The following is a 26,661-nucleotide window of genomic DNA, read 5'->3' as shown; positions in this document are numbered from 1 at the left end:
TTTCAATTGAATACACGTTGACTTGCATTGGTCTATAGGATTCTGATCTACCTATATCCACATCCCCTCTTGTTTGGACTTAGAAATTTTCAATTGAATACACGTTGACTTGCATTGGTCTATAGGATTCTCATCTACCTATATCCACATCCCCTCTTGTTTGGACTTAGAAATTTTCAATTGAATCCACGTTGACTTGCATTGGTCTATAGGATTCTCATCTACCTATATCCACATCCCCTCTTGTTTGGACTTAGAAATTTTCAATTGAATACACGTTGACTTGCATTGGTCTATAGGATTCTCATCTACCTATATCCACATCCCCTCTTGTTTGGACTTAGAAATTTTCAATTGAATACACGTTGACTTGCATTGGTCTATAGGATTCTGATCTACCTATATCCACATCCCCTCTTGTTTGGACTTAGAAATTTTCAATTGAATACACGTTGACTTGCATTGGTCTATAGGATTCTCATCTACCTATATCCACATCCCCTCTTGTTTGGACTTAGAAATTTTCAATTGAATACACGTTGACTTGCATTGGTCTATAGGATTCTCATCTACCTATATCCACATCCCCTCTTGTTTGGACTTAGAAATTTTCAATTGAATACACGTTGACTTGCATTGGTCTATAGGATTCTCATCTACCTATATCCACATCCCCTCTTGTTTGGACTTAGAAATTTTCAATTGAATACACGTTGACTTGCATTGGTCTATAGGATTCTCATCTACCTATATCCACATCCCCTGTTGTTTGGACTTAGAAATTTTCAATTGAATACACGTTGACTTGCATTGGTCTATAGGATTCTCATCTACCTATATCCACATCCCCTCTTGTTTGGACTTAGAAATTTTCAATTGAATACACGTTGACTTGCATTGGTCTATAGGATTCTCATCTACCTATATCGACATCCCCTCTTGTTTGGACTTAGAAATTTTCAATTGAATACACGTTGACTTGCATTGGTCTATAGGATTCTCATCTACCTATATCCACATCCCCTCTTGTTTGGACTTAGAAATTTTCAATTGAATACACGTTGACTTGCATTGGTCTATAGGATTCTCATCTACCTATATCCACATCCCCTGTTGTTTGGACTTAGAAATTTTCAATTGAATACACGTTGACTTGCATTGGTCTATAGGATTCTCATCTACCTATATCCACATCCCCTCTTGTTTGGACTTAGAAATTTTCAATTGAATACACGTTGACTTGCATTGGTCTATAGGATTCTCATCTACCTATATCGACATCCCCTCTTGTTTGGACTTAGAAATTTTCAATTGAATACACGTTGACTTGCATTGGTCTATAGGATTCTCATCTACCTATATCCACATCCCCCGTTGTTTGGACTTAGAAATTTTCAATTGAATACAGGTTGACTTGCATTGGTCTATAGGATTCTCATCTACCTATATCCACATCCCCTCTTGTTTGGACTTAGAAATTTTCAATTGAATACACGTTGACTTGCATTGGTCTATAGGATTCTCATCTACCTATATCCACATCCCTTCTTGTTTGGACTTAGAAATTTTCAATTGAATACACGTTGACTTGCATTGGTCTATAGGATTCTCATCTACCTATATCGACATCCCCTCTTGTTTGGACTTAGAAATTTTCAATTGAATACACGTTGACTTGCATTGGTCTATAGGATTCTCATCTACCTATATCCACATCCCCTCTTGTTTGGACTTAGAAATTTTCAATTGAATACACGTTGACTTGCATTGGTCTATAGGATTCTCATCTACCTATATCCACATCCCCTCTTGTTTGGACTTAGAAATTTTCAATTGAATACACGTTGACTTGCATTGGTCTATAGGATTCTCATCTACCTATATCCACATCCCTTCTTGTTTGGACTTAGAAATTTTCAATTGAATACACGTTGACTTGCATTGGTCTATAGGATTCTCATCTACCTATATCGACATCCCCTCTTGTTTGGACTTAGAAATTTTCAATTGAATACACGTTGACTTGCATTGGTCTATAGGATTCTCATCTACCTATATCCACATCCCCCGTTGTTTGGACTTAGAAATTTTCAATTGAATACACGTTGACTTGCATTGGTCTATAGGATTCTCTTCTACCTATATCGACATCCCCTCTTGTTTGGACTTAGAAATTTTCAATTGAATACACGTTGACTTGCATTGGTCTATAGGATTCTCTTCTACCTATATCGACATCCCCTCTTGTTTGGACTTAGAAATTTTCAATTGAATACACGTTGACTTGCATTGGTCTATAGGATTCTCTTCTACCTATATCGACATCCCCTCTTGTTTGGACTTAGAAATTTTCAATTGAATACACGTTGACTTGCATTGGTCTATAGGATTCTCATCTACCTATATCCACATCCCCTCTTGTTTGGACTTAGAAATTTTCAATTGAATACACGTTGACTTGCATTGGTCTATAGGATTCTCATCTACCTATATCCACATCCCCTCTTGTTTGGACTTAGAAATTTTCAATTGAATACACGTTGACTTGCATTGGTCTATAGGATTCTCATCTACCTATATCCACATCCCCTGTTGTTTGGACTTAGAAATTTTCAATTGAATACACGTTGACTTGCATTGGTCTATAGGATTCTCATCTACCTATATCGACATCCCCTCTTGTTTGGACTTAGAAATTTTCAATTGAATACACGTTGACTTGCATTGGTCTATAGGATTCTCATCTACCTATATCCACATCCCCTCTTGTTTGGACTTAGAAATTTTCAATTGAATACACGTTGACTTGCATTGGTCTATAGGATTCTCATCTACCTATATCCACATCCCCTGTTGTTTGGACTTAGAAATTTTCAATTGAATACACGTTGACTTGCATTGGTCTATAGGATTCTCTTCTACCTATATCGACATCCCCTCTTGTTTGGACTTAGAAATTTTCAATTGAATACACGTTGACTTGCATTGGTCTATAGGATTCTCTTCTACCTATATCGACATCCCCTCTTGTTTGGACTTAGAAATTTTCAATTGAATACACGTTGACTTGCATTGGTCTATAGGATTCTCATCTACCTATATCGACATCCCCTCTTGTTTGGACTTAGAAATTTTCAATTGAATACACGTTGACTTGCATTGGTCTATAGGATTCTCATCTACCTATATCCACATCCCCTCTTGTTTGGACTTAGAAATTTTCAATTGAATACACGTTGACTTGCATTGGTCTATAGGATTCTCATCTACCTATATCCACATCCCCTCTTGTTTGGACTTAGAAATTTTCAATTGAATACACGTTGACTTGCATTGGTCTATAGGATTCTCTTCTACCTATATCGACATCCCCTCTTGTTTGGACTTAGAAATTTTCAATTGAATACACGTTGACTTGCATTGGTCTATAGGATTCTCATCTACCTATATCCACATCCCCTCTTGTTTGGACTTAGAAATTTTCAATTGAATACACGTTGACTTGCATTGGTCTATAGGATTCTCATCTACCTATATCCACATCCCCTCTTGTTTGGACTTAGAAATTTTCAATTGAATCCACGTTGACTTGCATTGGTCTATAGGATTCTCATCTACCTATATCCACATCCCCTCTTGTTTGGACTTAGAAATTTTCAATTGAATACACGTTGACTTGCATTGGTCTATAGGATTCTCACCTACCTATATCCACATCCCCTCTTGTTTGGACTTAGAAATTTTCAATTGAATACACGTTGACTTGCATTGGTCTATAGGATTCTCATCTACCTATATCCACATCCCCTCTTGTTTGGACTTAGAAATTTTCAATTGAATACACGTTGACTTGCATTGGTCTATAGGATTCTCATCTACCTATATCCACATCCCCTCTTGTTTGGACTTAGAAATTTTCAATTGAATACACGTTGACTTGCATTGGTCTATAGGATTCTGATCTACCTATATCCACATCCCCTGTTGTTTGGACTTAGAAATTTTCAATTGAATACACGTTGACTTGCATTGGTCTATAGGATTCTCATCTACCTATATCCACATCCCCTCTTGTTTGGACTTAGAAATTTTCAATTGAATACACGTTGACTTGCATTGGTCTATAGCATTCTCATCTACCTATATCCACATCCCCTCTTGTTTGGACTTAGAAATTTTCAATTGAATACACGTTGACTTGCATTGGTCTATAGGATTCTCATCTACCTATATCCACATCCCCTGTTGTTTGGACTTAGAAATTTTCAATTGAATACACGTTGACTTGCATTGGTCTATAGGATTCTCATCTACCTATATCCACATCCCCTGTTGTTTGGACTTAGAAATTTTCAATTGAATACACGTTGACTTGCATTGGTCTATAGGATTCTCATCTACCTATATCCACATTCCCTCTTGTTTGGACTTAGAAATTGTCAATTGAATACACGTTGACTTGCATTGGTCTATAGGATTCTCATCTACCTATATCCACATCCCCTCTTGTTTGGACTTAGAAATTTTCAATTGAATACACCTTGACTTGCATTGGTCTATAGGATTCTCATCTACCTATATCTACATCCCCTCTTGTTTGGACTTAGAAATTTTCAATTGAATACACGTTGACTTGCATTGGTCTATAGGATTCTCATCTACCTATATCCACATCCCCTCTTGTTTGGACTTAGAAATTTTACATTGAATATACGTTGACTTGCATTGGTCTATAGGATTCTCATCTACCTATATCCACATCCCCTCTTGTTTGGACTTAGAAATTTTCAATTGAATACACGTTGACTTGCATTGGTCTATAGGATTCTCATCTACCTATATCAACATCCCCTCTTGTTTGGACTTAGAAATTTTACATTGAATACACGTTGACTTGCATTGGTCTATAGGATTCTCATCTACCTATATCCACATCCCCTCTTGTTTGGACTTAGAAATTTTCAATTGAATACACGTTGACTTGCATTGGTCTATAGGATTCTCATCTACCTATATCCACATCCCCTCTTGTTTGGACTTAGAAATTTTCAATTGAATACACGTTGACTTGCATTGGTCTATAGGATTCTCATCTACCTATATCAACATCCCCTGTTGTTTGGACTTAGAAATTTTCAATTGAATACACGTTGACTTGCATTGGTCTATAGGATTCTCATCTACCTATATCCACATCCCCTCTTGTTTGGACTTAGAAATTTTCAATTGAATACACGTTGACTTGCATTGGTCTATAGGATTCTCATCTACCTATATCCACATCCCCTCTTGTTTGGACTTAGAAATTTTCAATTGAATACACGTTGACTTGCATTGGTCTATAGGATTCTGATCTACCTATATCCACATCCCCTGTTGTTTGGACTTAGAAATTTTCAATTGAATACACGTTGACTTGCATTGGTCTATAGGATTCTCATCTACCTATATCCACATCCCCTCTTGTTTGGACTTAGAAATTTTCAATTGAATACACGTTGACTTGCATTGGTCTATAGGATTCTCATCTACCTATATCCACATCCCCTCTTGTTTGGACTTAGAAATTTTCAATTGAATACACGTTGACTTGCATTGGTCTATAGGATTCTCATCTACCTATATCCACATCCCCTCTTGTTTGGACTTAGAAATTTTCAATTGAATACACGTTGACTTGCATTGGTCTACAGGATTCTCATCTACCTATATCTACATCCCCTCTTGTTTGGACTAAGAAATTTTCAATTAAATACACGTTGACTTGCATTTGCATTGGTCTATAGGATTCTCATCTACCTATATCCACATCCCCTCTTGTTTGGACTTAGAAATTTTCAATTGAATACACGTTGACTTGCATTGGTCTATAGGATTCTCATCTACCTATATCCACATCCCCTCTTGTTTGGACTTAGAAATTTTCAATTGAATATACGTTGACTTGCATTGGTCTATAGGATTCTCATCTACCTATATCTACATCCCCTCTTGTTTGGACTTAGAAATTTTACATTGAATATACGTTGACTTGCATTGGTCTATAGGATTCTCATCTACCTATATCCACATCCCCTCTTGTTTGGACTTAGAAATTTTCAATTGAATACACGTTGACTTGCATTGGTCTATAGGATTCTCATCTACCTATATCAACATCCCCTCTTGTTTGGACTTAGAAATTTTACATTGAATACACGTTGACTTGCATTGGTCTATAGGATTCTCATCTACCTATATCCACATCCCCTCTTGTTTGGACTTAGAAATTTTCAATTGAATACACGTTGACTTGCATTGGTCTATAGGATTCTCATCTACCTATATCCACATCCCCTCTTGTTTGGACTTAGAAATTTTCAATTGAATACACGTTGACTTGCATTGGTCTATAGGATTCTCATCTACCTATATCAACATCCCCTGTTGTTTGGACTTAGAAATTTTCAATTGAATACACGTTGACTTGCATTGGTCTATAGGATTCTCATCTACCTATATCCACATCCCCTCTTGTTTGGACTTAGAAATTTTCAATTGAATACACGTTGACTTGCATTGGTCTATAGGATTCTCATCTACCCATATCCACATCCCCTCTTGTTTGGACTTAGAAATTTTCAATTGAATACACGTTGACTTGCATTGGTCTAAAGGATTCTCATCTACCTATATCCACATCCCCTCTTGTTTGGACTTAGAAATTTTCAATTGAATACACGTTGACTTGCATTGGTCTATAGGATTCTCATCTACCTATATCCACATCCCCTCTTGTTTGGACTTAGAAATTTTCAATTGAATACACGTTGACTTGCATTGGTCTATAGGATTCTGATCTACCTATATCCACATCCCCTGTTGTTTGGACTTAGAAATTTTCAATTGAATACACGTTGACTTGCATTGGTCTATAGGATTCTCATCTACCTATATCCACATCCCCTCTTGTTTGGACTTAGAAATTTTCAATTGAATACACGTTGACTTGCATTGGTCTACAGGATTCTCATCTACCTATATCTACATCCCCTCTTGTTTGGACTAAGAAATTTTCAATTAAATACACGTTGACTTGCATTTGCATTGGTCTATAGGATTCTCATCTACCTATATCCACATCCCCTCTTGTTTGGACTTAGAAATTTTCAGTTTAATACACGTTAACTTGCCTTGGTCTATAGGATTCTCATCTACCTATACCCACATCCCCTCTTGTTTGGACTTAGGAATTAGTCACAAATCCTAGGGCAGCGTTTCTCAACCTTTGATTACCCGTGGCCTCTTTTTCTTTTTTTTTAACACCCACGAGGTTCCTTACTACAACAGCTACACACACATAACTCTATATATATATATATATTTATATATATATATATATATATATATATATATATATATATAGGTAGGTAAATAAGATGTATTATCTCCTCTTAAACTTTCTGTAAACAAAATATAAATAATACGCTCCTATTTTCGGATTATCCTTATAATTGAGCACTCTGCTGGATTTCTTACTCCAAAACACTATATATATATATATGTGTTGACTGAAGAGAGCCTGCGTATCTAAAACAGTCATAATTATTAGGTTTGAAACCGACGATACCAATGATTTATCTCATCTAAAATTTTCTGTAAACAATATATATATATATATATATATATATATATAAATTTAAAGGAGATTAGAACAATAGTCTAAAGAGCTGAGTGTATTTTAATGTAACAGTGAAATTACTAGTTCAATTAAAATACAGGAAATAGAAAGAGCTCGTTGTAATTTAGATATATAATAAGCTCGATAGTTAAATGTCCTAGAGCTAATTCAATATTAAGTAATGTGATTTATAATTTAAAATTTAAAAATCAAATTTTAATTAAATTAAAAATCAGTTTCATAAGAAGGAACAACAACAAAATCAATTATCTGTACGATCGTTTCGGAAATCCGTGCTTTTTATTGTGGTATACATGAAGTTATGTAGAACAATTAGATATAGTTTTTTGGTAAGCAAGGTCTCCTCATCAGCAAATTTAGGAGGGTTTTTATTGAATTTAAAAGACACCATAAATAAACCTAGCATTAAAAGTAAGGCAGATGAATCTTTTAATTTTTCTTTTTTTGAAATCAGGAACTGTGGTTAAAGTAGATGTTTGCTATAGCTTTTTATCTTATTGATAAGATATATATATATATATATATATATATATATATATATATATATATATATGCCTGTTTACTTACTTATACACCTCACTTTCTACCTCCCTATCTACTTACCTACCAATTTACATTTTTACCTACTTAACTACCTATCTATCTATCCACTTTTCTACTTATCACCATTCCTATCTACCTACTTTCGTTTCTATCTACCTTCCCATCTACCTGTCTACATACCCACGTACTTACCTCCGTTTCTGCCTACCTACCTGCATACATACATATTTTTCTACCTAACTACCTCCAGCCATTCCTACTTACCTACCTTTCTACCTACCTAACTTCATTCCTAACTCTCTACCCATACAACATCTGCAAGAATTAAAATATCATATTTAAGCGTACTTTACGACTGGGTTTTACCCCGCGTTTGTGCTAGCTTAGATAAATACTTTTGCAGTTTTTACAGTAAAGCTACAATAATCAAGATCAAAGTGTAGTATCTGTTCTTCAGATGCTGACAATTTTTTTTATTTTTTGTACCTTTTCTCCACGTTAAAAAAACGACCCTGGTGTCTAACTCTGTCCCGTGGGGAGGCATTGTAAATAGGTACAATAATATCAGAGCGTCTCCATTTGCGTTGAATATTTAGAAAACGCTAACATCAATATATTAGATATGAATGAGTCCCCTGTGGAATTTCCACAGTTCTCGCTAGTCTATATATATTAATATGATAGTGTGTATGTTATTTTCTGAGTCACGCTTAAATCCAGGTCGTTTAATTGTTATGTACTTCCAATACGAAATCTGCACGAATTAAAATATCATATTTAAGCATACTTTGCAATCGCACTTTGCCAAGAAGCGCATACTTTACGACCGTGCTATGCCAAGCTAGCTTAGATAAATAGTTTTGCAGTTTTAACAAAAGAGCTACAATAATATCAGAGCGTCTCCATTTACACTGAACATCTGCAGAATGCCAACATCATTATATTACATATGAATGAACCCTCTGGAATTTCCACAGGTCTTGCTATTATTAATATTATTTGTATTCTCTAGGAGTTTTCACACAGGCTGTCATCAAAGATTTCTCTCTGAGAGCAATCTGTGGTGTTCCCTGGAATCTGAGTGACAACAAGTCTACCCAGGTTTCTAATACTCTCCACCTGTTCCGATAAACTTTGCAGATGAATTTGCGTTATCGCAGCAGTCATTTCCCATTGAATTTTTTTGCTGGCACCTATCTGACCTTCGGGCCAAGATCACAGTGTAGTATCTGTTCTGATGGTACACTTCACCTTTTCTGTCCTCGGTCAGTGGAGGAGAAATCCTTCATGACTGAGACCATTTTTATTCTTGCTCTTATCCAGAGTTACTCATTTTGCGAACTGGATTTTCCCCACATTAAAAACCGACCTTGTGTCTAACTCTGCCCTCGTGGGGAGGCAAGTAAATAGGAAAACTCAGTGGTCTTCACTGGAATTTAGGAGCCGAAAAGGGCCCCTCTTAAAAATCTTGGAGAACTGTCCATTTTAATCGCAAATGGCTTCTAATTTTATATTTTCGTATAATTTTTTTGAATCTGCAGACGTTAAAATTAAATGTGTAAAATCGTTGTGTTTTTTTTTCCTTGCTCAGTCAGCTGTGTCCATCGTTAATAAGGTTCGACATTTTGCTCACCGTTGGCACCAGAAAACAATTGCTGCGAGATGTCATAGGTCAGCCTTAGTGGCACCGAACTCAGGAATCACCAGACACCGACCAATCGTCTTCCCCGAAATATCAGTTGGTGACCCCAGAATATCATTGTGAGTATAACACACTTTTTGTCACGTTAAATTGAACGTCCCTGAGTACATTAAAAAATGGGGGGTGATGTATGATCCCTTAACTCGATGAAATCTAGGGAGGGTGAGAGGATATCTCTTAAAATGTAAGATCCCTTAGCACATTGAAAAATAGGTTAGGTGGGGAAGTAACGTTATATGAGTTCATTCCCTATGTACTCAAAAACGGCTGGGTCGATTTTTATGAAATTTCACACGAATGTACTTCATGTGGCCGACAGTGTTCTTAGATAGGTTTCATATCGGAATGCCTTCGATGAAAGACGGAACAGACGATTGGAGCGTTAATCATCATTTAATCCCAGGCAACGTTGGGTCTCCCTGCTAGTTTTAAATAAATAAAAAGTGTACACGTTACTCATCTCTTGTGTTTGTGTTTTTTTTGTTTTTTTTTTCAGTACTTCCGAAGTATTGGTTCCCACACATCGGCCACAGCCTCTCTATCCGTCGTTTTTAGACGACTCCCACGATGTTGATCTAGAAAATTCCAGGTGAGTATTCCGAAGATGAATATCAATATTGGAACTTTGTCTGTGTTTCTGTGAGTTCGTTCCCTTTGGACTCTCAAATGGCTGGGCCAGCTTTTATGAACTTTCGCACCAAGGTGCTTTATGTGCTGGGCAGTGTTCTTTGATAGGTTTTGTGTTGGAATCTCTTCCTTGAATCTATGGGCTTCTTTGGAGAAACTCTCATGGCCTGACCACCGTGTTCTCCAGACCTTAAGCCCATTGAATATCTCTGGTCAATATTAAAAAGAGGAGTTTAGGAGAGAGGAGAGTAATTTACTTCAAAAGATGCCTTGTGGAGAATATAGTTGATATTGCTAGAGCCATGTTCTTTTTGAAATCAAACGATTGATTTCCCCAGGAGACAAAAGGTTGTTTTAAAAAATGGCGGATATGTCGATAAATAATTTATTTGAGGCTTAGCACCTAGAATGTGCTTCTTTTTCATTATTCTATGACATAAAAATATATTTAAAAACAAATATTAAAAATAAGGTTTTCATCATTAGACATTGTATTTTTTGTCCTGAAACAAGATTTAAAGAGACCAGCAATAAAAGCGATGGACAGTATAAATTCTTCGATAAAGAATAAAATGCCATAACTTTGTGAATATCGCATGGATTTAAATAACATTTTTAGAAATAACAAACCTTAAAGCAATCCTTTGATGATATAATTTTATTTTTTGACGAATATTTAGTGAAATATTCATATTTAACTAATCTATCTATATATATCTATAAAAGTGAAAGTGTCTGTGTATCTACATTTCCCTACGCAATAACTCTGTCAATTTTAAGCCTACAGACTCGAAATATGATATACAGGGTACTGAGATTTGGGGAAAATCGATGTGATTGGTTTTTGGACAGAAATTTTGCGATTAAGGGGTCAAAGTTCAACGATTTGACCTTTGAGAACTCTACCAAACTCCTCCGACAATTTTGGATCTAAACACATGAAATTTTAGATATAGGTTCTTTGGACATTGATCTAACTTAATAACTTTATTTGAGCCCTGAACAATAAATTTTAAGGGGTCATAATAGTGGTCAAAGTTAAAAAAATTGACCGTTTTTTTTTGTTTGTTTTGCTCAGCATACACCTCAAAACACCCGGGCAACGCCGGGCTGAAATGCTAGTCTGCAATAAAGTGATTCACACAGTTTATATAATATACATATAAGAAACTTAATTTTGTCATCGGTGAGTTTCTAATAGTATTTTGACACAGTTTACATTCTTAAATTTCTTTGATGAAAAGATTAATTTTCTAGCATCGTTTTTCGTAATTTTTGGATATGTTCAGTACTGCGACATGACAATTCAGTAGATATCATTGGTTTCGCTTGAAATTCAATATTTCAATTTATTGCATAATAAAATAACAAAAAACGAAGTGGAATTTGAAAGGACAAAGGGAGGTAATTCATGTTTTCCTTCAAATTTTTAAATCTAAAATTGACGTTAGAAAATAGAAATTTGATTAAAAATACGTCGAGAGAGGAGGGAGGGAGGAGGCGGAGTGCGTGAGACAGAGCGACATACAGAGAGAGGGGGACAGAGGGAGCAAGATAGACAATACACACAATAACCCTTATCCCCGAGTCGCTTCTGACCTCCATGTAAGCAAAAAAAAAAAAAAAATTTGACCATCGATGTGGAACGGTTAACATTTTTCCGGGAAAAATCAAACAGATCGCAATCGACGTTACAACCTTTTTTACCTTTTATGGAGTGTGTGTTACGTAGCTGCCTTTTCATTGGTTGATTTAAACTTGTTTGGTTTGAAGAGTGAATGTGGGCGTGCTTTTCCGGTTGGTTTACATGCGCGCACGCACGCACACACAGAGTAATACTTTGTGTTTGTGTGTATTGGTGTGTTTATGCGAGTATGTGTGTGTGTTTATGCGAGTGTGTGTGTGTGTGTGTGTGTTTATGCGAGTGTGTGTGTGTGTGCTGAGTTAAACTTGTTTAGTTTGAAGAGTGAATGTGTGCGTGTTTAAGTATTTGTGTGTGTGTGTTTATGCGAATGTGTGCTTCGTTTGTAAAAAGTTATAAAAAAATAATAAATAATTATATTTTAAATATATATATATATATATATACATGTATCGGATTTGTATCGCTAAGTTAGCAATTTGTTTTTCTTTTTTCAGTCCCGAAATTCCTATCAAGATGGAAAAAGCTATAACCAAAGACATTGAAAATCAGGTGAGAATTGTCTATTTTGATGGTATTATTTCTTTTTTTATTTTTGTTATATCTTATTATAAATTTTCCTACTGTTTGTCTGTCTGTGTGACACGGTTTTTCTCCGCCTACAGGCAACCCACCCAGGTAAGTTAGGTACCGAAATGAAGCCACATTTTTAGTGCGTTCTCAATCTCTGTACCTATCTATATATATCTGTGGTCCTGGATATGACCTTACACTATATCCAGTGGTTAGGCCCCAGCTTGCAGGCTTTGGGGAGTGTGGAGCCACCCTTTAATTGCTATTTGCTCCCAGGTCCACTCTGACCCCTACTATTTTTTAATGTGTTTATAACAAAATCCCACTCCCAACCTTATTTTTAATTGTGCTAAGGGATCTCATATTTAAAGAGATATCCTCTCACTCTAGTTTTCCTTATGCTAAGGGATCATACATCCCCCACCATATTTTTCAATGTGCTAAGGGACGTTAACTTTAAAGTGACAATACTCTACTTTTTTTTCATTGTGGTAAGGGATCTTCCATTTAAAGTTATTTCTCCCTATCCTATTTTGCATTGTGCTAAGGGATCTTATATGTAATGTGACTTACCCACCAAACCTATTTTTCAATGTGCTAAGGGATCTTACATTTAAAGTGACATCTCCCCACCCAATATTTTAATTTGAAAAGTGATCTCACATTTAAAGAAAAATCCCACATTCGACCTTATTTATCATTGTACTAAGGGATCTTACTTTTAAAGTAACATGCCCTACTTTTTTTTCATTTTGCTAAGGGATCTCACCTATAAAGTGACATACCTCTACTTTTTTATTGTGCTAAGAGATCTTACATTCAAAGTAACTTCCCCTATCCTATTTTTCATTGTGCTAAGGGATCATACATCAAGTGACATCCCTTCCACCCTATTTTTCAATGTGCTAAGGGATCTTACATTTAAAGTGACATTTTGCTGTATTTTTTTTTGTATGGTTGCAGAACTCAAATGTACATATATTAAAAGCCTAAAACTGCACCGTTTGTTCATTTTCACCAGGATTTGACATGAATTTGAATTTAAAATTTCATTTATTTACAGTTTACGATTGAAAAACCTTTGGTCAAACCTAGATTTGAAGAAGGGCCAGAGAGGCTGATTAAAATGAACCAGACTCCTCCCGAGAATTCATCTGAAAGACTCTCTCCTGCTAGCCGACTGGTTCTTTCTCCCGAGCCGCAGCTAGTAGACGTTCAGCCCGATACAAAACTTCAGTCTGGGAATCCATTAGCCAAGAATGCTGGTCCTGGTCCAGTTCAGGAAAAAGACTCGGATGTTTTGCTGATGACCCCGAGCGATTTCCGGGTCTCAAAGGAGGCGACTGATGCTAATCTGCGGTTGGAAGTGCTCGAGACGAACAAGTTGTTATTGAATTACAAAACCCAACGAGAGAAATTAGCGTAAGTACATTGCATGTTTCAATTTAAACAAGGTGGCGGCAATTTCTTCACTTGCTAACACGATTAAATTTTTTTTTTAATAATTCAGTAATATTTAGGTAATTTCGACTGCATAATTTGGAAGCTAACATTGTAATTTATTAGAATTGACAAAAAAAATCAATTAAAACCATTATTTTTTTTTTATCTGAAAACTCCATTTATCGACTACAAAATCTCGTCCCAATAGTGCAGAAGCAGCAAATATTAAAATTGAAGCTAACATTTATTGTTATATATTTTTACAAATTAAGATCACTGAAAGAATACCTGAATATGTTGCAGTCATGGGAAACGAAAGATCCAGATATAGCGTCTATTGATGCTGAACTCTCACAGGTAAGGCAACGTTTCATAACATTTGGATTCTTCAGACTACTATTCATGTCTAAAATGGTTCCTCCCCAGTAAATTTAAAACAACAGAACCTTCTCTATTTTCATCATGATCGCTCTGACTCCCATCACGTCCCAATTTAAATCAATGGCTCTCGTCTTGGGAAGCTTCAGGATTGACAAGTTCTTGTTGAGCCGTCCACATCAATAATCAAACTTCTACCCAAATACCATTAACCATTACTGCACTAACATCTTACATTCATTAACCCTTATCTTTGAGTGGACTTCGGACTTTGACTAAAATGGGGGGGGGGATTTTGCCTCTTGCGTGTATATCTCATCGTGTGTGTCTCTTTGTATTTGTGAATGCAATTGCGATGCATATATATGCGATAAAGTTCACCATTTTTTTCTTTGTCGCTTGCAGCTGCACAAGATAACAAATCGAAGGCTTCCTTTAATTAATTAATGCTTAGCTTGTTCTTCTATTTCTTGACAGTTCCGCATCTTGCTTTACTTCTATGCATCTTAGTGAAATCTCAACCGTGTCTGCTCTGTTCAAAATCGGAAACCAGACTGACATGCATGCAAGAGAAAAGATATCCCCCTCTCTTTCTTTCTTTCTTTCCACGTTTTCTTTCACACGAATATGAATGACCCCAGCTACGGGCCCCCTGGCAAAACTTTAACAAAAACAAAAAAACACTTGATTAGCTACAACCACTATATATAAATCCTCCTCACTCTCTATCTGCTGGCCTTCAAATCCAATGTAAACAAGTTCTTGTTGAGCCGTCCCCATAAATAATAAAAATTCTATCCAATTTATACCATTAACTATTACTGCACTAACACCTTACATACATTAACCCTTATCCTCGGGTGGTCTTCAGGCCTTGACTCACAAGTAGAATAAAATAATGGGGAGGGGGAGAATTTTGTCTCTTATGTGTATATCTCATTGTGTGGCTTATTCTTTTTTTATTGGTAGTTCCACATGTTTCTTTGGTTCTATGAATCTTAGTGAAATCTCAACCATGTCTACTCCGTTCAAAATCGGAAACCAGACTGACTTGCATGTGAGAGAAATATATATCTTCGTCTCTTTCTGTCATGGTCTCCCTTTCTTTCTTTCCACGTTTTCTTTCACACGAATCTGAATGAACCCAGCTACGAGCCATATATAACAAAGTTGTATTATCTTTTTAAATAAATAGAAGAAAAGCGTTTCAATACGAATATAATTACACACACAAAAAAAAAAAAATTTATAGGAGTGTAGATATTATGGATTTCGTTTTTCGGACTCATTTCCTCATCTTCGGTGTTTTTTTCACTACGCTTCGGCCGTATTATCCTTCAGCCTTCTTCAGGTGTATCTCAAACTCGCGAACTTTTATTTGAATTTCGAACCCAACCCTTTATTGTTACGGGGGTACCATGTTCTCGGTCCATTCAGGCCGTCCCTGCTGCTACCGCTTAATGCTGTTGCTGCTGCTGCTGCGTCTATCCCTGTCACTGCCATTGTGTTGTCACTGCCACTGCTTTCGCTCAGGATTGGACTCAGCACGTTGGAGACTTGCAATGTCTGTTCCAACGTCTTAGTCGCCTCGGCCATGAGTCACTAGGACGATGATGTATCAATTTTTGGCACATGGCCAAGGCGACTCAGACATTGGAACAGACATTGCAAGTCTCCACCTAACAACTTAATAGGTTACTTATGAAGTTTACGAACCGAAGATGGAGAACTTTATTTAGAAAGCCATTCTTAACATTTGGAGGGACTGATTTGTTAGAACTGTTCTAGACTTTCATCTAACAATTCTATAAATAACTGTTACCAAAGGCAAGATATTTTTGCTTATATCTATATATCTATAAACGTGAACATTCCCCTACGCAATAACTCTGTCAATTTTCAGTCTACAGACGCGAAATTTGATATATAGGGTACTGAAATTTGGGAAAATCTTTGTAATCCGTTTTCGGACAGAAATTTGGCTGTTAAGGGGTCAAAGTTCAACGATTTGACCTTTGAGAACTCTACCAAACTCCTCCGACAATTTTGGGTCTAAACAATTGAAATTTTAGATATAGGTTCCTTGGACATGGATTTAACTTAATAACTTGATTTGAGCCCAAAACAAATGTTCAGGGGTCATAATGGGGTTCAAAGTTTTTTTAAAAATTGACCGTTGCGATCTCTACCAAATTACTCAGACAATGTTTTGATCTAAACATTTGAAATTTTACATAAAGGGTATTCAGAGATAGGGCAAGCTTTTTAATCGGTTTGGATCAAAAATTTTTAGTTACCAATATATAAATTTATGTATGTATGTTTGCATGTCTGCCTAAAACTTTCGACAGAGGTGACGGATTTTTAACAGATCAGTATCGTTTTGAAGTTCAACCTTTCAGACGACAAATATAAAAAAAATGGCTAAAGATGTTAATAACTTCATCTTCAACTGGACACTTTTCTACAGGGGGGGGGTCGCTTTTTTTCGCCAATATTTTCAAAAGTCATCCTTTCCTTTCGATTGTCTAGCTTTAATTTAAACATGTCACTTCTGGTTTGGCGGTGGGCGTTACAGCAAAGACGTCAGGTTTTTTTCCTGTTCTTTTCCTCCTTTGGGGTACGTGTTCAAACCTGTCTTCCTACTACCACTTTTTTTTTTTTGCTCAACAAACACATCCAAACACCCGGGCAACGCCGGGCTGAAATGCTAGTCTACAATAAAATGATTGAATTTTTTGTTTATCTTCTCTTCCCTACAGACCGAGCAAGACATTGCCATCCTGAAGAAGTCCTTACACGAGCAGAAACAGCAGCTAAAAGGCAGAGTGGAGAAACTGACGCAGAATTCTTTGCAGCCGTGATTCTTGCGCATTTCCTGTTAATAAAATCATTTTCTAAATGTATTTTTTGTTTTATTTTGTTGACTCATTTACCCGAATGATAGTGAAGCACGGGTTACACAATCACTAACCCCTCTTCTCCTGAGTCAACACGACTTGATTCCAGTGGCAAAGAGAAGTCCAGGTTGACTGAAAACAATAAACATCCTGAAGAAGTCCTTACACGAGCAGAAGCAGCAGCTAAAAGAAACTTAAGCAGAATTCTTTGCACCCGTAATTCTTGCGCATTTACCGTTAATAAAATTATTTTCTTAACATTTTTTTTTTGTCAACTCATTTGTCCGAATGCTGAGCAAAAGAAATAAAACGTACACATTGCCATGTTATAAGGTAATCAACTAGCATCTATGTAATGTTCACAACTTCCACTCGTTCGAACACTCTAGATTGTCATTGTACTCTCCCAAATTCGTAGTTAATTAGTTCTTAATTTCTTCCATTTCCGTGGCAATTGTTTGGTGGCCCTGAGGTAGAGGCTTGGCAAATTGAGCAAAAAAAAAAAAATAAATAAATACATAAAATAAAATAACGGCTTCCATGTCCAAGGAACCTATATCTAAAATTTCAAGTGTTTAGACTCAAAATTGCCGGAGGAGTTTGGTAGAGTTCTCAATGGTATAACTTTGACCCCTTAACAGACAAATTTCTGGAGTATTCAAACGAGCGGAATTCGTTAACATTACAGACACACAGACAGACATACAGATAAGTTCATTTTTAAAGATATATAGATTATTTAATTATATATATATATATTTAGAAGAGTAACTTATCTTTGGTATCTTTTGGTAACATTTACATATTATATATTTGTTTTGTATTTTTTTTTTTTTTTTTTCAAATTTTACGCTTTGTTGTCTTAACTCGGAAGGATTAACCTTAGAATTTCCACAGGTCTCATTAGTTAAAACGAATTATTTCGCAGTTCAAAGTGAAATCTGACTGACACAGGGTTTGCCATTTCCGGTTGTCGCCGCCGACAACGCTCTTATATTTACAATCGAAAGCGTCGCCAGGTTCGTTCGTCGCTGTGTCTGTGTGTGTAGGAGTGGGGGCAAAGTTGTAACATTCAATAGATAAAATCAACAGCTTTAATTTCTATGAATCGTCATATCGGTGCGAAGTCGAGTGTCGGCGTTCTTGTCTCGTTGAAGGAGAAGTAAGTTTTTTTTAACACAGTTGAGTTGGAAATGGATTTCTGCACGTGCATGGCTGGACGATAAGAATAACAATACAAATGACAACAATAATTATTATCTTCAAGTCTCTTCTTAAAGGGGCATTCGGCTACGAAGTTACAACTAGCTAATCGACACTCGACACTGTCAATGAGTTATGCGAAACAGACGGACTGTTCCGCTGTATCAAAGTTATTAAGTGTGGTTAGACTGAAACTCATCAAAGCCAGTAATCTAAGTTTCAACTAGCTAATAGACATTCGGCACTTTCAATGAGTTATGCGATCACCGCCACTTGTCCCAAAACGGACTGTTCCGCTGTATCACAGTTATTAAGGGTGGTTAGAGTGTAACACATCAGAGCCAGTAACCTAACTTACAACTAGCTAGTCAACATTCGACACTGTCATTGAGTTATGCGATACACTGCTAATTGTCCAGAGACGGACTGTTCTACTGTATCACAGTTGTAAAGGGTGGTTAGACTAAAACTCATAAGAGCCAGTAATCTAATTTACAACTAGCTTATCGACAGTAGACACTTTCACTGAGTTTACGTTGTCTTTGTGTGTGTGTGTGTGTGTGTGTGTGCTTCGTTAACATTCGGACTGTCCATTTTAAAATCGTTCGGGTATGCTGAAAACGAATATCACAAGGAAAATTAGCACAGACAAATAGTTTTCGAGATACTAATGCGTGTATTTTGAAATGTAAATCCCTGGCGACCATGTTTGAACAGGCGGCATATGAAAGGGGCCAACACTAAGTTTGTTCAGGTATGCTGAAAACGAATATCGCAAGGAAAATTAGCATAGTCTGACTATAGATTCACCATCAAAGTATTGAAATGTTTTTATTTTATTTTACAAAGGAATCACTGCCTATCAAGGCCCAGAGACCACTCGAGGGGTTAAAGAGTGTACAGTAGTCAATGGGACAATATCATAGTAATCGTTAGAAGTGTAAATTTGGTAAATCAGATTACTTAAGATGAACGGCTTATCAAGAACTTGTTTACATTCGACTTGAAGACGACGAATAAAAACTATACAGCTGAAAGAACTCGCGAAAAATATCATTTTAACGATGCCTTTCAAATCGTAAACTGCTTGTTTACATTTGTGTACATTTTTCGAAGATAATAAAAAGTGTAAAAAAAAAGCAAACCTTTAGAATCCTAAAAAGATCTCCCGGGAGCATTTTTGCAACATGAAAAATATACAAACCAAAATAAAGAGAGGAGGCAACCCTGCTCAAAAATATGGTTTATTACATCGCCTAAAAAAAGAAGAAGAATCGGGGGCTCCGTGGGGAAGTAAATTGTTTTCTTTTTTCTAACTTGGTTTTAAAAAGTTTTTATTGCTAACATTTATTTTCATGAACTCTAACCACACCTCACAACCCTAATCCGGCCGGTCGGGGAAAAAAGTTTTTATTTTTTTAAATTTTGGTGAATACGACAACACACATACGCACGCATGTACACACATACACACACACGCACGCACGCACACATAAGCATATCACTTGTCACCAAGCTAAAGAAGAGAGAGAGAGAGTGGGGGAAGGAGAGAAAGGATCGTACGTGCCGGGGTCAAACAGAAGTTAAATGAAATCGATTATAAATCGCTCGACAAAGTTGTGTCTGAACTTTTTATTCTATGAAACTTAAGATTAATAAAACGAAATAATCGTGACCCGTGTAAATTCCACGGCGAATATTTCGCATTCAAGAGAACAAAACGAAAAAGTAGTGAACAAATAAATATATAAGAAAATGAATGTTACCAAAGGCAAGATAAGTTACTCTTCTACCTACCTAGATCACATTTTTGTTGTTTTAACTTATTTTAAAACGTTTATTTAACACAGACAAAAGTAGCGCACGGTTTTAAGTTAGAACAATAAAGAAGTGTCTGACATTTTACACACATCTTGTGAGACTCGATAATCGCTCCAAACTCGAAAATTAAGCAAAATACTGGTAGGAACACATCCAATACATGTCAGCAAACGTTCGAACATGTTTTCTTTTTCACATTAGCGAAACACTTATCAGAGAAAAAGCGAAAATGAGAAGCAAACACAAATGAAGAAGTCGGTTTTTATCGTTGAGCACAAAAACAACAAAAAAAAGAGTATCTAATCTAATAGGCCCCGTGCGTGCTATAGGTCAATCCCCAACGTCTGTCCCATCGCCTCAGTGTTGCATCCCTGTTTACAAGTACTTTAATGGGATGTGCTCTGATGAACCCATAGCACTTATACCAGTGCCCGGAAAACTTGCCCCTTATGCTGAAAACGAATATCGCAAGGAAAATTAGCACAGACAGACGAATAGTTTTAGAGATATTAATGCGTGTATTTGGAAATGTAAATCACTGGCGACCATGTTTGAGCAGGCGGTGTATGAAAGGGGCCAACTCTCAGTTTGTTCATGTATGCTGAAAACGAATATCGCAAGGAAAATTAGCAGAGACAAATAGTTTTGGAGCTAGTTTTATTAATGCGTGTATTTTGAAATGTAAATCACTGGCGACCCTGTTTGAACAGTTTAACCAGGCGGTGTATGAAAGGGGCCAACCCTCAGTTTGTTCAGGTATGCTGAAAACGAATATCGCAAGGAAAATTAGCAGAGACAAATAGTTTTGGAGCTAGTTTTATTAACGCGTGTATTTTGAAATGTAAATCACTGGCGACCATGTTTGAACAGGCGGCATATGAGGGGGGCCAACCCTCAGTTTGTTCAGGTATGCTGAAAACGAATATCGTAAGGAAATTAGCAGAGACAAATAGTGTTGGAGCTAGTTTTATTAATGCGTGCATTTTGAAATGAAAAGGAAAACTAGCACATCAAAGTATTGAAATATTTTTTGTTTTACAAAGGGATCACTACTTATCAAGGCCCAGAGACCACTCGAGGGTTTAAAGAGTGTGCAGTAGTCAATGGGACAATATCATAGTAATCGTTAGAAGTATAAATTTTGTAAATTGGATTCCTTAAGAGGAACGGCTTATCAAGAACTTGTTTACATTGGACTTGAAGAGGACGAAATAAAAATATAAAATGAAAAGAACTCGCTACAAATATTTTAACGATGCCTTTCAACTCGTAAACTGATTGTTTACATTTGTGTACATTTTTCGAAGATAATAAAAAGTGTAAAAAAAAAGTAAACGTTTAGAATCCTAAAAAAATCTCCCGGAAGCATTTTTGCAACATAAAAAATATACAAACCAAAATAAAGAGAGGAGGAAACCTACTCAAAAATATGGTTTATTACATCGCCTAAAAAAAAGAAGAATCGGGGCCTCCAATAATACGATAATTTGGTGGGGAAGCAAATTGTGTTCATTTTTCTAACTTAGTTTTAAAAAGTTTTTATTGCTAACATTTATTTTCATGAACTCTAACCACACCTCACAACCCTAATCCGGCCGGTCGGGAAAAAGTTTTTATTTTTTTAAATTTTGTTGAAACCGACGAAATGAATTTCAATTTAAACTTCGTTTGACGTTGGCACGTCGCACGCACGCACGCACGCACGCACACGCACGCACACACACGCACGCACACACACACACACGCACACACACACACACACACACACACACACACACGCACGCACACATAAGCATTCGCTTGTCAGCAAGCTAAAGAAGAGAGAAAGTGGGTGAAGGAGAGAAAGGGTCGTGTTCTCTGCACTGCACGTGCCGGGGTCAAACGTAAGTTTTAAAAAATGGCTCGACAAAGTTGTGTCTGAACTTTTTATTCTATGAAACTTAAGATTAATAAAACGAAATAATCGTGACCCGTGGAAATTCTACGGCGAATATTTCGCATTCAATAAGAACAAAACGAAAAAGTAGTGAACAAATAAATATATGAGAAAATGTTGTTTTAACTTATTTTAAAACGTTTATTTAACACAAACAAAAGTAGCGCACAGTTTTAAGTTAGAACAATAAATAAGTGTCTGATATTTTAGTCATCTTGTGACACTCGACAATCGCTCCAAACTCGAAAATTAAGCAAAATACTGGTAGCAAAGCAACACATCCAATAAATGTCAGCAAACGTTCGAACATGTTTTCTTTTTCACATTAGCGAAACTCTTATTAGAGCAAAAGTTAAAATGAGAAGCAAACACAAATGAAGAAGTCGGTTTTTATCGTTGAGCACAAAAACAAAAACAAAAAGAGTATCTAATCTAATAGGCCCCGTGCGTGCTATAGGCCAATCTCCAAAGTCTGTCCCATCGCCTCAGTGTTGCATCCCTGTTTACAAGTACTTTAATGAGATGTGATGTGCTCTGATGAATCCATAGCACTTATACCAGTGCCCAGAAAACTTGTCCCGGGAAAACTCGTCTCCGGAAAAACCGTACCCGGAAAACTCGTACTGTTCAGTTTGTTCAGGTATGCTGAAAACGAATATCGCAAGGTAAATTAGCAGAGAAAAATAGTTTTGGAGCTAGTTTTATTAATGCGTGCATTGTGAAATGTAAATCACTGGCGACCATGTTTGAACAGGCGGCATATGAAAGGGGCCAACCCTCAGTTTGTTCAGGTATGCTGAAAACGAATATCGCAAAGAAAATTGACAGAGAAAGACAGACTACTAGTTTTTGAGCTAGTTTTATTATTACGTGTATTTTTAAATATAAATCACTGGCGACCATGTTTGAACAGGCGGCATATGAAAGAGGCCAACCCTCAGTTTGTTCAGGTATGCTGAAAACGAATATCGCAAGGAAAATTGGCAGAGACAGACAGACAGACTACTAGTTTTGGAGCTAGTTTTATTAATGCGTGTATTTTGAAATGTAAATCCCTGGCGAGCATGTTTGAACAGGCGGCATATGAAAGGGGCCAACCCTCAGTTTGTTCAGGTATGCTGAATACGAATATCGCAAGGAAAATTAGCACAGACAGAAAGACTACTAGTTTTGGAGCTAGTTTTATTAATGCGTGTATTTTGAAATGTAAATCACTGGCGACCATGTTTGAACAGGCGGCATATGAAAGGGGCCAAGCCTCTGTTTGTTTAGGTATGCTGAAAACGAATATCGCAAGGAAAATTAGCAGAGAAAGACAAATAGTTTTCGAGATATTATTGTTTGTATTTTTAAATATAAATGCATAAACACACACATACACACACACTTTCATAAACACACACACTCGCATAAACATACACATACACAGACACACACGTACACACAAATACACACCAACACAAATCAACTTTCCGTTAAAAACTGTCATGAGCTGGGGAGGGGTGGGTGGCATAAGTGTCAAGCGAGTTTGAAAGTTAACGAAATGGATTTCATTTCAACTTCGTTTGCCAATTCCCCTTCCCTTCGCCCACTCCCCCCCACCTGCCTATCTCTCTCTCTCTCTCTCTCTCTCTCTCTCTCTCTCTCTCTCTCTCGCTTCTCCGTGTCCTTATATATAGACAGACAGAGAGGGAAAAGGGGGGGAGAGACCGAAAGAGACAGCTCTCGTCCACCAACGACGCACACACCCACATACACACACACTTGCATTAACACACACATATACAGACGCACACACGTCTACATTCACTCTTCAAACTTGTGGGAACATGCCAACCGGATGCTAACATCTCCAGCATAGAGACAAAATAAAAAAATCTTCGTTTGCACATGGCTCCACGCATCGCTTCCGTTTGGAAAAAGAAAAATAAGAAACCATAAAAAGAATTATGAACCAATGGCAGAGCTCCCCGCCGAAAATAAAGGCCTGAAATATGACAGCCGCTGGGAGCCGGTTTACGACTATAAAACGAGGGGACCAGAAAGAAGAAGAACAGAAGAAAAGAGATTCGCCCAGCTGTGTCAGTGAACGCACGGACATTCTTCCACCCGACCTACAAAAAAAAAAGAAGAACACAGGAGGCGAAAATGTAGTCGTCGCTCTCCAGTTAAAAGCCTGATACATATCACCGAAGTAGCACGACTGGCCGCCACTTACCACCCCCGTCGTCTGAAAAGATAACCGCCGCCCTGCCGCTGCTTTATTTTTGCCTATTTCTCTGATGTCAAACAAATTTAAGGTATTTATATTTTCCTCATTTCAAAGTAGACGACGCATTTATTTAAGGTGTGTAAACTTCACGAGTGTTCAAATGAACGTTGTTACTATGCGCACAGTTCATAAACAAGTCGAATTTCTTTTCAAATTTCGACACTTGTGTAGTTTACACGATTTTCACGTTTAACGTCTTTTTATATTTAATTTTATATTTTATTATACAAAATACTGTTAGAAACCCAGCCAATAAAAATTACCGTGACAATTGTGCAGTTTATAGACCATACTTTTCTTGGATAAAATATTTTTAATTTAAATCTAAATTAACGTCTTTTAATTTAATTTGTTAGATGAAAGTATATATATAATATTATTAAGGCCGGTCGATAAACTGTAGAATTACCGTGAGAATTGTGCAGTTTATAAACCGTGCTGTTCTTGGAAAAATTATTTTAAATTTAAATCTAAATTAACGTCTTTTTTTTTAATTTGTTAGATGAAAACATGTATATAATATTATTTAAGGGTGGTCGATAAACTATAGAATTACCGTGACAATTGTGCAGTTTATAAACCGTGCTTTTGCTGGAAAAATATTTTTAATTTAAATCTCAATTAACGTCTTTTTTTTTAAATTTGTTAGGTGAAAGCATACATATAATATTATTTAAGGGTGGTCAATAAACTATAGAATTACCGTGACAATTGTGCAGTTTATAAACCGTGCTTTTGCTGGAAAAAATATTTTTAATTTAAATCTCAATTAACGTCTTTTGTTTAAATTTGTTAGGTGAAAGCATACATATAATATTATTTAAGGGCGGTCGATAGACTATAGAATTACCGTGACAATTGTGCAGTTTATAAACCGTGCTGTTCTAGGGAAAAAATATTAAAATTTAAATCTAAATTAACGTCTTTTTTTTAAATTTGTTAGGTGAAAGCATACATATAATATTATTTAAGGGTGGTCGATAGACTATAGAATTACCGTGACAATTGTGCAGTTTATAAACCGTGCTGTTCTGGGGAAAAAATATTAAAATTTAAATCTAAATTAACGTCTTTTTTTTTAAATTTGTTAGGTGAAAGCATACATATAATATTATTTAAGGGTGGTCGATAAACTATAGAATTACCGTGACAATTGTGCAGTTTATAAACCGTGCTGTTCTGGGAAAAAAATATTAAAATTTTAATCTAAATTAACGTCTTTTTTTTTAATTTGTTAGGTGAGAGTATACATATAATATTATTTAAGGGTGGTCGATAAACTATAGAATTACCGTGACAATTGTGCAGTTTATAAACCGTGCTGTTCTTGGATAAAATATTTTTAATTTAAATCTAAATTAACGTCTTTTTTTTAAATTTGTTAGATGAAAGCATGTATATAATATTATTTAAGGGCGGTCCATAAACTGTAGAATTACCGTGACAATTGTGCAGTTTATAAACCGTTCTTTTTTTGGATAAAATACTGGATGTGTATTTTCCCCCCTAAAGTCCAACCCTATCCTCACCGTGGTAGGGGGGTGTAACGTTGTAGTTTAACAGCTACACGGCTAAATGGGCTCTGGCAAAAAAAAAAAAAAAAAAAATCCAGAAAATGTCGGCATTAGTTTGTTGCGTCCGTCATCTGGTCGTCTTTTTATACGCTTGCATGTGGCGAGCAAAAAGGCGTGATGGGGGCAGGCTGAAAGGAGAACAATACCCGAAAGATGTAAACCGAACGAAAGAGAAAAATGGGCCTCCCTGCAAGGCCCCGTGTTCTCCCCAGCCTGCTCCCAGTTTCCCCGACTTTGCATGCAACTGGTTTTGAGCTTTTGGAAAGCTCTTTTCTCAGTGTCGGGGTGTTGACTCCACTTCCAAGTTAACAAATAGCTGCAAGTCTGGGTACGGTCCGATTGGTTCCGAAGCTCTTCCGCTGTGAG

General features: G+C 36.5%; 1 protein-coding gene across 1 annotated transcript; it reads left to right on the top strand.

Annotated features, from left to right (window-relative positions):
* The first annotated feature begins 9,344 nt into the window (after positions 1 to 9,344).
* On the top strand, positions 9,345 to 17,495 carry LOC145270755 (uncharacterized). The gene is made up of 6 exons (XM_080126355.1): positions 9,345 to 9,985; positions 10,423 to 10,515; positions 12,693 to 12,747; positions 13,832 to 14,190; positions 14,484 to 14,568; positions 17,352 to 17,495. Exons 1-6 carry the CDS (start codon positions 9,720 to 9,722, stop codon positions 17,451 to 17,453), a joined length of 960 nt encoding a protein of 319 aa, XP_079982481.1. The 5' UTR covers positions 9,345 to 9,719; the 3' UTR covers positions 17,454 to 17,495.
* The last annotated feature ends 9,166 nt before the right edge of the window (positions 17,496 to 26,661 follow it).

The sequence above is a fragment of the Euprymna scolopes genome, chromosome 46 (genome assembly GCF_053919585.1).
Source record: "Euprymna scolopes isolate OS-2025 chromosome 46, ASM5391958v1, whole genome shotgun sequence".
Classification (NCBI taxonomy): domain Eukaryota; kingdom Metazoa; phylum Mollusca; class Cephalopoda; order Sepiida; family Sepiolidae; genus Euprymna; species Euprymna scolopes.
This window is presented reverse-complemented; position numbering and strand designations above follow the sequence as displayed.

Coding starts and splice junctions, on each gene's coding strand:
- LOC145270755 (XM_080126355.1), top strand. CDS start 9,720: ATGGCTTCTAATTTTATATTTTCGTATAATTTTTTTGAATCTGCAGAC. Junction 14,191..14,483: donor ACCCAACGAGAGAAATTAGC/GTAAGTACATTG, acceptor TTACAAATTAAG/ATCACTGAAAGAATACCTGA. Junction 14,569..17,351: donor TTGATGCTGAACTCTCACAG/GTAAGGCAACGT, acceptor TCTTCCCTACAG/ACCGAGCAAGACATTGCCAT.